Source organism: Macaca fascicularis, chromosome 2 (genome assembly GCF_037993035.2).
Source record: "Macaca fascicularis isolate 582-1 chromosome 2, T2T-MFA8v1.1".
Classification (NCBI taxonomy): domain Eukaryota; kingdom Metazoa; phylum Chordata; class Mammalia; order Primates; family Cercopithecidae; genus Macaca; species Macaca fascicularis.
Window position 1 is genome coordinate 182,846,661 of NC_088376.1, and position 14,359 is coordinate 182,861,019.

Genomic DNA, 14,359 nt, shown 5'->3' on the forward strand with positions numbered 1-14,359 from the left:
AGTCAATGTGAATTCCCATGATTTTAGGACTGGTAATACAGCTGCCCGGAAGCAGTTGGAATCTTCAAGATCAATTATGTTTAGAGCAGAAAAAATGGAAAGAAACACAAGTGTTTCACTGGGAGATTATATGCTACAAGTTAATGTATGTGCACAATGTGATACAATTTAATGTGTGTCTCCACTTCAGTGGAGAAAGGAGGGTTTGAAGGACTATTAAAGTTTAACAACTACTTTTCTAAATTCGTGATTACATTAGTTCATTTAGAAAAAACAGATGTAAATAACTATTGAGTGTCTAGATTTGCACCTTAGTCTATTTGACCAAGTTCCTCTTTCTTCATGACTTGGATTTTCCTTTGTTTTGTCTCTTGTCAAAGCCTGACCCAGAGCCAGGCTCTCAGAGAGAGCTGGTCCTAGCAAATCTCGTCTGACTCTCACGGCTCTTCTCTGAAAGCTGAATGTTACCACTGACCAGTGGAAGCCTTTTTGTTTACTCTACAAAAACTACAGTAAATGAAAAAGTACATGAAAGCACTTAGTAAAGCACTGACAAATTATCTTTAAAACATAATCTTTTTTTTTTTTTTTGAGAGGGAGGCTCGCTCTGTCACCCAGGCTGGAGTGAGTGGTGTGATCTCAGCTCACTGCAAGCTCCGCCTCCTGGGTTCACACCATTCTCCTGCCTCAGCCTCCCGAGTAGCTGGGACTACAGGCGCCTGCCACCGTGCCCAGCAATTTTTTTTGTATTTTTAGTAGAGATGGGGTTTCACTGTGTTAGCCAGGATGGTCTCGATCTCCTGACCTCATGATCCGCCCGCCTTCGTCTCCCAAAGTGCTGGGATTACAGGTGTGAGCCACCGCGCCCGGCCTAAAACATAATGTTTACCTTTAAATTTTTGTTCCATTTGGAATTTATCTTGTTATAAGCAGTGAGATATGAATCCAACTTTGCTTTTCCAGATGGCTACTCAGTTGTTCAACACCGTTTATTAAACAATCCATCTTTCCCTACTGATTTCTGATTTGTCACCTTAGGCATGTGCTACATTTTCATATGCATTTGGGTCTGTTCCTGAACTTTCAATTCTATTCCACTCGTCTGATCTGTCATGCATGTGCCAGTTCCATACTGTTAATTATTGAGACTTCAGAGAGTGTGTGTATATATATATATATGTATATATAATTTGTAATCTCTAGTGATATAATCGTCTCATTAGTATTATTTTTCAGAATTTCTTTGCCTATTTTTAGTTGTATATTATCCCATAAGAATTCAGAACTTGTTTAACCAGTTAAAAAAAAAAAAACAACTCTATTGGAGTTTAACTAGGAATGTGTGAAATCTGTAGGCTATCCTAAGTAAAACAGACATGCTTACAATATTGAGTTTTCCTATTCAAGAATATGGTATACATTTTTGTTTGTTCAAGTTTTCTGCATCCCTTAGATGATACTGTCTGTACATAAGTTTTGATAAGTGTATTCTGTGGTATTCTATCTTTTTTCTTTCTTTCTTTTCTTTTCTTCTTCTTTTTTTTTAAATTTATAATTCTTATTATGTTGCCCAGGCTGGTCTCAAACTCCAGGGCTCAAGGAGTCCTCCCATCTCAGCCTCCCAAAGTGACAGGATTGTAGGCATGAGCTGCTGTGCCTGGCTTCTGTCTTTTCTTGTTACTATTTTAAGTCAGATATTTTCTTCTAACTGGTTGTTTGGGGTATGATCTCCTTGCTTCACCTGTGCTCTCTATAATGTGTGCTCTCCACACAGCAGCCAAAGGGAACCTTTAAAATGATGATTCAGATCAAGTAACTCCTCAAAATCCTACAATGGCATCCTATCTTTGGGGTCTTTTGTGCTTACTCTCCCCTCTACCTGGAATGCTTTTCTTCCGATAGCTGCTGGGCTTTCTTCTTCACTTTGTTCAAGTCTCTGATCAAATTGTCATCTCCTTAGAGAAGCTTTCTGTGACCACCCTTTTAAAAGTAGTCCTGATCTACTTATATCCCTTTGCCATGCTTGATTTTTTCCTTACATATAGGTGTACCTGATGTTATGATGTATCTTCACTTGTTTATTATCTGTCTCCCCCACTGAAATATAAATTCCATGAGGGCAGGGACTCTGTTTTGTTTATTGCTACATCTCCAGCACATAGAACGTAATAGTTTGGCATATATCAGTTATTCAGAAAACATTTATGATACGGAATAGGTGAACCTTCCAACCTAATGAGCTCCAGGGCTCGGATGGCTGAGCTGCAGATGATCAGCATCAGGACCGATTTCTTCTCACTGTGGTTTTTCCTAAGTTTTACCCACTTAGGACAGACTGGAAAAAAGACCACAAAACAATTATTTGAAAAATGGCAAAACAGGGCCCACCTCCCAAGTTGAGTATTTCTTCTTTGTTGAGTGTTTAAGCAAAATAAAATACAGTGAGCATGGTTCATTATAATTACAATTATAATTCAATTTTCTGGTTATTGTAAATATTAGATTAAAATGAAGTATCATTAATTTATAACACAAAACAAACATGCCAAGTCCCTAAATGTGACTAATTTTAAAATTAAGTAAAAAAATTTGGAATATTACATTTTTGATATTTTAATTTATGTTTGATACTTCACAATGTTGATTAAATAGGAAATGAATTCTGATTCAGTCATGTTAAATTTTAAAGGGAAATTCAACATAAGATATAAAATGGAACAAACATTTAAAAACAGCAAACACTTACTAAATACTGACATGGTGCTAAGCACTTTACATAGATTTTCTTTTTAGTTCTCATAATCTAGTGAGGTTGATTCTATTATTACCTAGATTTACATTTTCTGAATTTGACGCTAAGAAAGGTTTATGAACTCAAGTTTAGTGTCATCAGAATTGCTTGTAGTTTGAAAGAAGAATGGAAACTTTCTATATCTAAACTGTTTCATTGCTGGCCATAAATAAATGACCAGTTGATATGAATAATTTAGTTATTGCTGGCTACATATAATACATATTGAAGGGCCAGACACAGTAGCTCACGCCTGTAATCTCAGCACTTTGGGAGGCAGAAGGCGGAGGATCTCTTGAGCCCAGGAGTTTGAGACCAGCCTGGGCAACATAGGAAGACTCTGTCTCTACCAAAAATAATCAAAAAAAAAAAAAAAAATTAGCTGCTTGTGGTGACATACAACTGTAGTCCCAGCTACTTGGGAGGCTGAGACAGGAGGATCGTCAGAACCCAGGAGGTTGAGGCTCCACTGAGCTATGACCAGACCACTGCACTCCAGCCTGGGAGACAGAGTGAGACCCTGTCCTTCTCCAGTCTCCCAAAAAATACATTTTGAAAAGATAGAATTAGATTGGCTTCACTATAGCCATGGTCTGAGTTCTAAACATGCAAATAGAATTTCAGAATCTCACAGATGGAACACATATCACATAGTCCATCTTCCCTATTTTTCAGATAACAAATTAAGTCCAGGGGAGTACTCAGTGACTCATCTCAAGTCAAACAGCAAATTGGTGGGGGACCTGGGACTAGAACACCATTCTTTGGATTCCTGGAGCAACAATGGCCTAATGTATTATAAAACAAAAACGAGACCAAAACCTAAATTTCCAAAGCCAGAGCAAAATAAGGATAAATTTAAATAGATTAAAATCAGAGTTTACTTACTTTCTTTTAGGTATGAGGAAAGACTGTGAGTCAAATCATTGGCCTTGAGGAAACAGGAGTCTAGAAATACGATAAACATGGTATACAGAGAATTTTGTAAATGCACACACACAATCAAAATAGATTATATGTGAGTTATGAGTGATGTATAAGGTTGTAAAATATTAGTGAATTGGGGCCCATTATATATCTTAAAGTGTTGCCTATATTTAAAATAACAGCAGCAGCAACAAGTAAACTTTTAACCTGTCACGGAGCTGCCCGTAATTTCTTAGAGCAGTGAAATAGGAGCTTCTTATATCACTCAGCAGATTAATGAAGCACCTTTATTTTCCAAATCCATAAAATGGGGACTACACAAATGCAAAATGAAGTGGCTAACAAATCTATGTAAAGATGTTCAGACTCACTAGTTATCAGAGAAGTGCATGTTAATATAATGAGATCACACTTTACACACTCATTAGAATGGCAACTATTAGCAAGATGTATAATACCAAGTGTTGTTGAGAATGCAAAGTGATGGAAACTCTTGTGAACTGTAAGTGGAAGTGTAAACTGGTATAGATATTCTGGAAAGTAATAATGTTAATATGTATATACCCTATAATTCTATCACTTCAACTCAAAGTAAATAATAGAAAGAAATTCTTGCGTGGTCTATTAAGGTACACACACAAGGATATGCATCTTGGCATTATTTGTGATACCACGGTGCTTGAGGCAACCTAAGTGTCCATACCTGGGAAAATGGATGAGTATATGTGACAGATGGAAACGCTGGAATATTATGTTGCATTTAGAAGCAATGAACTAGACATGCATAAAACTACAGAGTCCTATCTGGAAAAAGTGTCAAATGAAGAAAGAAACAGAATGAAAGCATTAGCACAGAGCCATTTTAGATACACTTTAATATGTATATACATACACAGGATGACGTATTTTATAAGAATATATATATATATATTTTAAAATGCCTATCATATGAAAATAGAGTTTGGATTAGGGAAGAATGGTAATAATGTCTCAAAATACAACATGACATAACAATACAATAAAAAACAATATAACACATTAAAATAAAACAGGGGCTGGACTGACCAAAATGAAATTTATGTTGTGACCCAGCACATATAACTCATTAAGTGAGTAATTCAAAGCTGTTTTCTCCTGTATTGTTGTGGAGCCTTTGGTGGTCTTTATAATGTCCCAAGTCTGGATATGATCAGACTCACCTGGAGAACTGAAGGTACAGATTCCTGGGATGGAGTCTCTTTTGCATAGTGAATTACAATCTCTTGAGGATGGGCCTGGGGATCTGATGTTTAAGTTCCTGGGTGATTCAGTTGCAGCTAGCCTATAGGCATTTAGGAATCACTAATCTAAACCACACTGCAGCTCTCAGGAGACAGCAGAGAGGTTAATTAGCTCCGGGTGACTCCAGCCTTGAAATCCTAATTCGGTGCCCGTGTGTGTGACATTAACAATGTACAGTGCACAATATTAATTGAAAAGACATGTTCGTGCCCTACAGACACAAACAACCTCAAATCAAAACCAAGTTAGAAGCTCGACAAACTAAATAGGAACAATATGTTATTATTTATATCTACTTTATATGTGTATATATAAGGGTATTTATGTCCCTCCTTGAGCCTATTCTAAATAACCCACTGTATCTCCTTCCCCACATCTAGCTTAAATCTCCTCTCTGTTCTTGGTCTCATCAGTGTAGTGACCAGTGCCTGTTCTCCCAAACCTTCCTCTGATGTCTCAGTTTATTGTGTCTTAAATGGCCTAATTTTTTAAACTAAAAATAAAAACCTGTCCTTTTTGGTTATAACATTATTTCAAACATATTTTCTTTCCTCCCCAACCAACCCATGACCACACATTCTTGCCTAACTATATTACTGAACTCTAATAAAACAATAATATCAAACAAATTCACTATGGAACTCAAATGACTCCTTAAAAGTTTCTTCTGAGCTTTGACTCCCTATAACTCTAGAGAGGAGCAAGGTTTATGATGTTCCATGAGGTTACAAAACAGCAGTGGTCCCACTGCTCACAAATCCTTCGTAAGTTCAGTTGCTCTAACAAAGAACTAGAATGGAAAACTGACCATTGAGTCACAGTAAAAATCAAACTTCAGTTAAAGCTTCAAAAGTGGTTTTGTTAGAATAGTTCCTGTGATAGTGCAGTCAGGACACAGTTTTCACAGCAGAGGCAGTGGTGTGCTCAGAAGAGTGGATTCTAACTGCTGTTGGAACTGTCTGGGCTTAGTAAGTCTAAAAGTCCAGATCCTGCTCATGTGCAAATGCACTCCTTCAATTCCCTAAAGGGTAATCTCCTTGGAAAACAAACAGACAGGGCACTCATGTCTCCAGACCCAATGTGTGTTTTTAAAAAAGGATATCACAAAAGAATTATAAAAATTCAGGGAACAGATTGTTTTTCAGCTTCTCAAGCTTCTAGAAAGCATAAAATTGTAATGGAAAAAGGAAATCAAGCCACCCTCTACTTTTTCCAAAAGCAATATCAGATATCCCTAGTAGTCTATAAATAGCTCATCTGAAGCAGTTGTACCCAAACTTTTTATGGTTTGATTTTATGACAGCATCTATTTCTCCCATGCCTGCCTAAAAGAGTTAAAGGATGCATCATAATTTTGAAATTAATTAAAAGTAGTTGTTTACGCTGGGTGTGGTGGCACATGGCTATATTCCCAGCTACTCAGGAGGCTGAGGTGAGAGGATCCACTTAAGCCCAGGAGTTCGAGGCTGCAGTGAACTACGAGGGTGCCACTGCACTCCAACCTGGACGAGACAACAAGACACTGTCTCTAAAATAAATACATATTTTTAAAAAATTAGCTGTTTACATCTTGCAGTATCTTTTAGCTTAATTATAAATACACCAAGGCAGAGGATCTAAAACTCTAGTAGGCTGAAGAATCCCTTGAGGCAAAGTGTCAGCCTTGCAAAACATGCAGAATTTGTTCCTACCTTTTGATAGTTTGCTTGAAAGAGTCTGGCCTGCAACCCAAAATACTATTCTAAAAACCATGACTAGAAATCCATGATAAGAGCAACAACAAAACTAAATTACTTATTAAGGCTAAAGCTCTTGTCTATAAGAGTTGAGTAAATCAGTGTTTCACAACTATACTTTTAAATGTGTACTTTAACTTCTATCCTCATGACGAATTCCTACTCGTTGAATAGTCTGTTAAAAAAAAATGCACACCCAACAATTAGCCTTTTGAAAAAAAAAATACTATCACAAATCTTAGTATTAGATTTGAAAAATACTGTTTAGCATCCAGTAAGGATATAATCTATCAGCTAAAACTATTTGATATAATCTATCAGTTAAAACTATTAGATTGAGGAAAGAAATATTATGTTTTTTTTTTGAGATGGAGTCTCACTCTTCCCCAGGCTGGAGTGCAATGGTGCGATCTTGGCTCACTGTAACCTCGGCCTCCCGGGTTCAAGTGATTCTTCTGCGTCAGCCTCCCAAGTAGGTGGGATTACAGGTGTGTGCTACCACGCCCAGCTAATTTTTGTATTTTAAGTAGAGATGGGTTTCACTATGTTAGCCAGGCTGGTCTCGAACTCTTGACCTCAAGTGATCCACCCGCCTCAGCATCCCAGAGTGCTCAGATTATAGGCGTGAGCCACTATGCCCAGCCTGAAAATATGTCTCTTTAAACAATTATTATTATTATTATTTTTAATAGCGATGACTTCTCACTATATTGCCCAGGCTGGTTTCAAACACCCAGGCTCAAGCGATCCTCTAGCCTCGGCCTCCCAAAGTGCTGGGATTAGAGGCATGAGCCACCACACCCGCCAGAAAATATGTTAATTGACTGCTTGAGACACCTAACCATAATAGACAGTTATGTTTTGCTCCTTGTCATTAGGAAAATTGAAGCTTGGCTATACCTGGCAGGTTCAGTTCTTCTAATTCAATCACTGAGCGTCTGCTGCTATAATAGTCCTTCATCAGCTTCTGTAGGTCTTCAGGTAACCCTGGTTTTGGTTCTGATTTTGCAAGAACATCAGTAATTTTCTTCTAAGATATGAGAAGGAAGAAAAATGGGAGGACATACTTTAAAATGGCATTTGGTTGGAATAGGTTAATTCCTCTGGCATTTAAACTGCACATAGCTTTTGATGTTAGCCAAGTGTGAATGTGGGTGTTAATAAATACATTTGAGAAAATTCACTAAATACTTCTTGGATATAACTATTGCTTTGAAAAATGAAAAAAATGATCTAGAAAGCTTCCTGCAACTCTTGGTCTATGACTTCCAGGAGAACTATGTTTTTGCAGGCGTCTCCATACTAGGGTATTATTTTCTGTTAAAAGTAAAGAAATCTCATTGCTATGGAAAGCTCTCTTTTAGCCCTAGATGATTTATATTCCTGTAGGATTAGAATTTTAAGAATTTCTTGCCTAACCTGCTTTGTGAGGTGCTGAGTCTTAGTTTGGATTTCTGGCATTAGTGTAAAACCTACAGTAGGAATCTGAGCATAGGAGCCTACTGAGGAGGGGACTTAACACCCTTGATTCTCAGGTCTTGGATAGCTGACAGTATTAAAGTGGCCCTATGGAAAGTAGAAAAAAATATTACAGGAAATACTTTCCAACATCGATTTTGATTTGGATTCATTTGTGTAGCATGTATTGAATGCCTGCAGTGTAGTAGAAACCCACAATCATTCATTTATTTCCATCATAAGCTTCCCTTCTCACTTTCTTCTAATGTTCCATCAAAGATCCAGAATGAGCGTTCCCCACCCCTGATCCCAACTTTTTCCCCTCCTTCTACAATATCCTCGTTTCTATACACTTGTCAAGAATGGTCAAGGCTTTGTCAAAGGAATTAACTTTTAAAAATATGTCATCAGTGAGCACATTTTAGCGTGACCTCAGTCAAGGATAAACTATCTAGCTAGAGTTTTGACCTTGAGCCACCAAGAACTTAACACTCCTGAAGGCCATTAGTGTACAAATTATCAAAGAGAAGTTAAAGTCACTTCTTTAAGGACTTGCCAAACCTCAGCCAATTTGGCATCTCCCATCTTGCTATTTGACCATTTGTAAGAAAAGAAAACATATGCACACACACTCTTAGTTTTCTAAAAGCTTGCTGTTAAGTAATTGGTTTGAGTCCATCTTCTTTCCTCTAATCCCAATCGTATTTCCTCGGCTGACTTCAGGAGTAGACCCCTCTTGGCAGGGAGAGAATTACACCGCTGTTTTCACAACTGTGGGAGAAGGTCATAGCTAACCATACTTTCTCCAAGGCTGAGCCATAAAAAAGTATGTATAGGAGAAAGTCTTTCCTATGCTCACTGGCAAATATCAAAATGCAAGAGGAGGGGAGCTTTTTTGACTTAATTTATGGTTCCAAATTAGTCAGAAGTGCCTCATACTACCTTCATCTGCTTACTATTTTCTTTTTAGTCATACTTTAAGGTATAAGGTCTTCAAATCTGGAATGAGTACAAAAAGGAGGTTGGTATATTTTTTTTCATGGACAGAGCCAGAAGGGCTGGGGGAGGATAGCTCTGGACTCCTTCTAGAATTAGAAACCTATGTCTGACATCTGACCACACTGAAAACATAGGGTGGGTAACAAAGAGATTTGGCACTCCACAAGACCGAAATAGGAGTCAGAAGAATTTATTCTTAGCTCCAACAGAAACACTTATTAGTAGTGACCTTCGGAAAGTCACCAAACCTCAAGGAATCTTACAATGTCTGCATCTCTTAGGTGGGGATTACAATAGTTGCCTCATGGAAGTATGACATATAAAAATGTGATGGAAACCATGTGGGGCCATACAAATTTAAGAAATTATTAATATTACCTTTCTCCTCTTCCTGGTCTTGGTGGTATTCTCTTTTCTTTCCTTTGGTTGTATCAAAAAACATTCTTTAGGCTATTAAGAAATACAAATGAGAACATTTTAATCTTTTCATGATAAAGTGTCAATTAGTGGTATGAACCCCAAAGTACTTTCTGCCATGCATGTATTCTTCAGAGTATCTTGGTAATATTCTACAGAAAGAGAGATGCTGGAAGATCTACTGTAGGTTACTATGCAGCAGCTGGGGTGAGAGAATTTGAGAAAGTCAAAGTGCAGATGACTTAAGACTGGAAAATCTTTGAACAAAGATATATGTGTGAGTGAGTATATATGTGTGCTTGGTGTGGAAGTGCAGGGTATTGGAGATTGAAGACAGTGACTGAGCTTGTATAATACAGCAGAAATCGATGTGATTACAATTAAGATGTGGTAAGACAGTGTTTGACTAGAGTGACTAGGGTTTTCCATGAACTAGCTGTGTGTGAGCCTACATTTCCAAGTCACTGGTTTATTGGTTTGTATTATTCATTCCTTTCCTCTTTTCAATAAGCATAGAAAATCCAAAGTGGGATATATTAACTTACGTTTTTATAAACCAGCTGCATCAAATGCCTTTACTATAATGACGACAAAATGAATGTCTTTGCTACTAGTCTGATAACAGTCTCAGCACCACAGTATCTACAGTAATCTGTTCTGCCTGTTGCCTTGACCCCTGAGTACCCGATACAGTTTAGTGCTATTTTTACCCTGAGGGTTTTTTCTAATGTAGAAAAACAGGAAATTTGGACTAAGACCTTGATTTATAAAATAGAATGCCCCAGATTCCATATTTATTAATCATAAGCAGGAGTATAAAATGTTTCCTGTGCTGGATCTTTTATGCAACATTGTCAAACAAGTTGCCAAGTAAGATATAAAATGTAAGTGAAAACTTATTCTGAGTTTTCCTTGATTAACTTTCCATTCCAACCACAGAATATGCAGTTTAAACTGATAAGCTACTAACTGAAGCAATCCTGTCTCCACTGGCTCTGTTAAAATGATTACAGATGAATCTTTCTATGAAAGCTTGCAGACAGCCTGCAGATTGAGAATGTCTATGGCCTGAAGTCAGAGAGAAAGATATAATACTACATAATTTCTTCAAGACATGGGGCCAAAGACCAGCAGTTTCAAGATTCGCTTTTAGTTATTACAGAAATAGATTTAAAAAGTTCAGGATTAAAGTGACATGGGAAATCTTGAAATTTTAGTTTCCTTTCAGATAAAACAAAAAAACCTGCAAAGAGCAATTGCATCATAGCTAAAGAAAAGAGAGATATGGCTTCTTTTATTTAGAAAGTTAAACTGTCTTGTGAATGTTGATACATGCCAATTTGATGCTGGTACATGCCAATTAGAAACTGTGCCAAGGCCACTAATATGTCACAGAAGCTGCCAGATGGCCATAAGAGTACAATTACAAACCAGGCCAGTGCTCAGCTCATGTTCCTAAGGCAAAGGCCGGGATATGATTAGCAGATCCCTTAAACTATACTGTATTATCTCCACCAGTATCAAGGTTTTTGGGAAGCGTATTTAGAAACCTGTTTCATCTTCTTATTTAGCGTATGGAGGTGTTCTCGAGGAACCCAGTTTAGTGTACTGGTTGTATTTGTGCTAGGTTTACAAAGCCAATTAACTAAAACATGACATAAATCTAGAAATAAGCTCAATTTTAAGAATATGGACTCTTTAATTCTGGGAGAAAAAACAAAAATGTAATTCTGAATCATGCAAAGGAAAAACAAACATGCTCGATGAACTGCTTTAGCCATGATATTGCTTCAGGTAAATGACAGGTTCAAATTCTTACATCATCCTAAAGGAAATGCAAAATAATCTTTGGTTTTGGAGACTAGTTACTTTAGCTGGCTGTGGTAGGGTGCCAGTGAAGAGGCCAATTTTATGGGGTCAATTTCCATAGAGGTAAGATGACTTTATGGAGAAATTCAAATCCACAGTATTGAAAATTCTTACATTTAGTTAACTGTCTTATGAATGCTGCTGTTTACCTCAGGGAGGCTGGGTAGGAAGAATCCAGCCAAGCCACTAAGCATTTCTGGAAATCAATTCCAAAACTGTGTGACTTTGACAGTTGATAAGCAATGTCATTTCTTTATATGAAATGTAGCAATTTTAAATACACAGTCTGAAGAATCACACTCCCCTAAAAAAAATGTGGCTTTTAAGGGAAGCAACTAGAGCATATTTTCAATTCCTTAAATTATCAAAAATTACTTTAAGAATGATTCTCCTGGTTAAACATGGCAAATGAACCTCAAAATGCCAGTAAACTGAAAATAAAGGGCATTGAAAAGGACCTGTTGAGCAGGATCTATGTAAAACCCAAGAAACCAGGAGAAAGAACAACAGTAATGGAGAGATTTCAACAACTTTTTGGAAAATGGAAAGTGGCTGGAGCTGGAGAAAAGTGACTTGGCACAGAGGGAAAGCTAGCATCTGGGTTTCAGAAGGGGTAGAAGCTAACAATAAGTGAGTCTTTGACTCGCTGAACTCTGAGAAGGTCCAGTATTTGGAGGCACAAAGTACTACAGAGAGTGAAGGGTTAAAAAGAAAGAGATTGGCTGAAAGTTTATATTTAGAATGATTAGCTACCCCCGTCCCCTACTAGGTGGTATCTCCTACCCTGGTAGCCAAGCAACTATCCCATTACTGCTTCCTTTCACCTTGCCTGTCCTGCCAGCCAACTGGAGATCTATTCTCTTAAGAGATCAAGAGGATCGAGGCTGGGCCAGGGGAGAAAGGGCAGAGGCAGAGGCTTGTCTCCATTTCCTGCCCCTATTCCATGCTTATATATTGCAGGCAGGAGACAACTGAATGCCTCTTCGGAAAAATGTAATGGCCTAAAAGAAATACCATCAGAGAGTGACATTTGGGAGTTCCATAGTAAAAAATCCATCTTGTTATCCTATCATCCTACCATGAATACACTAATCGACAAACCCCACTCATCAATGTTTCAGTGTATCTCTCTTCAATAAGAATGGATAGCTAAGATTCATCAGTCATCTAAGGAAAGTCTCCAACACAAGAGCAAATAAATAACAAAAAGAAAAATGAACCTAGAGAAAAGTGGGATGGTGCCTCAAAATAATGATAATTAATATCCTCAGAGAGATAAGGGAAGATTTTGCAACTATGAAACAAGAACAAGATGCTGTAAAAATGGGAAAGACAGTTAAGCATTAAAACAAATAAGAAAGGTGGGATAAAAATATACGAGGAGTCGGGTGTGGTGGCTCAAGCCTGTAATCCCAGCACTTTGGGAGGCCGAGACGGGTGGATCACGAGGTCAGGAGATCGAGACCATCCTGGCTAACACGGTGAAACCCCGTCTCTACTAAAAAATACAAAAAAAAAAAAACCAGCCGGGCGAGGTGGCGGGCCCCTGTAGTTCCAGCTACTCGGGAGGCTGAGGCAGGAGAATGGCGTGAACCTGGGAGGCGGAGCTTGCAGTGAGCTGAGATCCGGCCACTGCACTCCAGCCTGGGCCACAGAGCAAGACTCCGTCTCAAAAAAAAAAAAAAAAAAAAAAAAAAAAAAATATATATATATATATATATATATATATGAGGAAGGCATGAAGATAAAGTAGAGGCAATCTCCCAGAAAGCGATGAAAAATGAAAATAAAAAAGTGGTGAGAAAATCAGAGAACCACCCCAAGAGATTCAATTTTCCAATAAATAGTATTATAGAAAAAGAGGTGACATAAAACAGCAGGGGGCTTGACATGGTGTCTCATGCCTGTAAACCTAGTGCTTTGTGGGGCCAAGGTGGGAGGACTGCTTGAGGCCAGGAGTTTGAGACCAGCCCTGGTTACATAGCGAGACTGTCTCACCAAAAAAACAAAAAACAAACAAACAAAAAGGCTGGGCATGGTGGCTCACGCCTGTAATCCCAGCACTTTGGGAGGCTGAGGAGAGCGGATCACGAGGTCAGGAGTACAAGACCAGCCTGACTGGAGATCGAGACCATCCTGACTAACATGGTGAAACCCCGTCTCTACTAAAAATACAAAAATTAGCCAGGTGCGGTGGCGGGCGCCTGTAGTCCCAGCTACTCGGGAGGCTGAGGCAGGAGAATGGCGTGAACCCGGGAGGCGGAGCTTGCAGTGAGTGGAGATCGCGCCACTGCACTTCAGCCTGGGTGACAGAGCGAGACTCCATCTCAAAAAAAAAAAAAAAGAAAAAAGACCAGCCTGACAAACATGGTGAAACCCCTTCTCTACTAAAAATACAAAAATTAGCTCGGCATGGTGGTGCACACCTGCAATCCCAGCTACTTAGGGGGCTGAGGCAGGAGAATCACTTGAACCCGGGAAGCAGAGGTTGCAGTGAGCCAAGATTGTGTCGCTGCACTTCAGCCTGGGTGACAGAGTGGGACTCCGCCTCACATACACAAAAAATTAGCTTGTGTGGTGGTACATACCTGTGCTCCTAGCTACGTGGAAGACTGAGGCAGGAGGACCTCTTGAGCCCAGGAATTCAATGTTGCAGTGAGCTATGATTGCACCACTGCACTCCAGCATGAGTGACTAAGTAAGACCCTTGTCTCTAAAAAGGAGTCATCAAGGAAATAACACATGACAAAATAAAATTAAAAAAAAAAAAAGAAGTAATATGTGACAAACTTGTGCTGCCTGAAGGAAATTTTGAACATGAAACTCCATATTGAAAGCCCGTTAGGTATAGGGTACAATGAATATGAAAAATACCCATTCC

The 14,359-nt window shown here is 38.5% G+C and overlaps 1 protein-coding gene and 1 long non-coding RNA gene across 12 annotated transcripts in view; one reads left to right on the forward strand and one right to left on the reverse strand.

The window, feature by feature from the left end:
* Positions 1–14,359, forward strand: part of LOC135969479 (uncharacterized) — a 121,169-nt gene that overhangs the window by 92,456 nt on the left and 14,354 nt on the right. The window lies entirely within an intron of this gene.
* Positions 1–14,359, reverse strand: part of CMSS1 (cms1 ribosomal small subunit homolog) — a 371,982-nt gene that overhangs the window by 8,713 nt on the left and 348,910 nt on the right. For all 9 annotated transcript variants that reach the window (XM_005548320.4, XM_065539579.1, XM_065539577.1 and 6 more), the window contains 4 exons: positions 9,571–9,642; positions 7,636–7,765; positions 3,680–3,739; positions 2,233–2,335 (listed from right to left, as the gene is read on the reverse strand). In XM_005548320.4, coding sequence (XP_005548377.3) covers positions 2,233–2,335; positions 3,680–3,739; positions 7,636–7,765; positions 9,571–9,642 — 365 coding nt within the window. The remainder of the gene's footprint in view (positions 1–2,232; positions 2,336–3,679; positions 3,740–7,635; positions 7,766–9,570; positions 9,643–14,359) is intronic.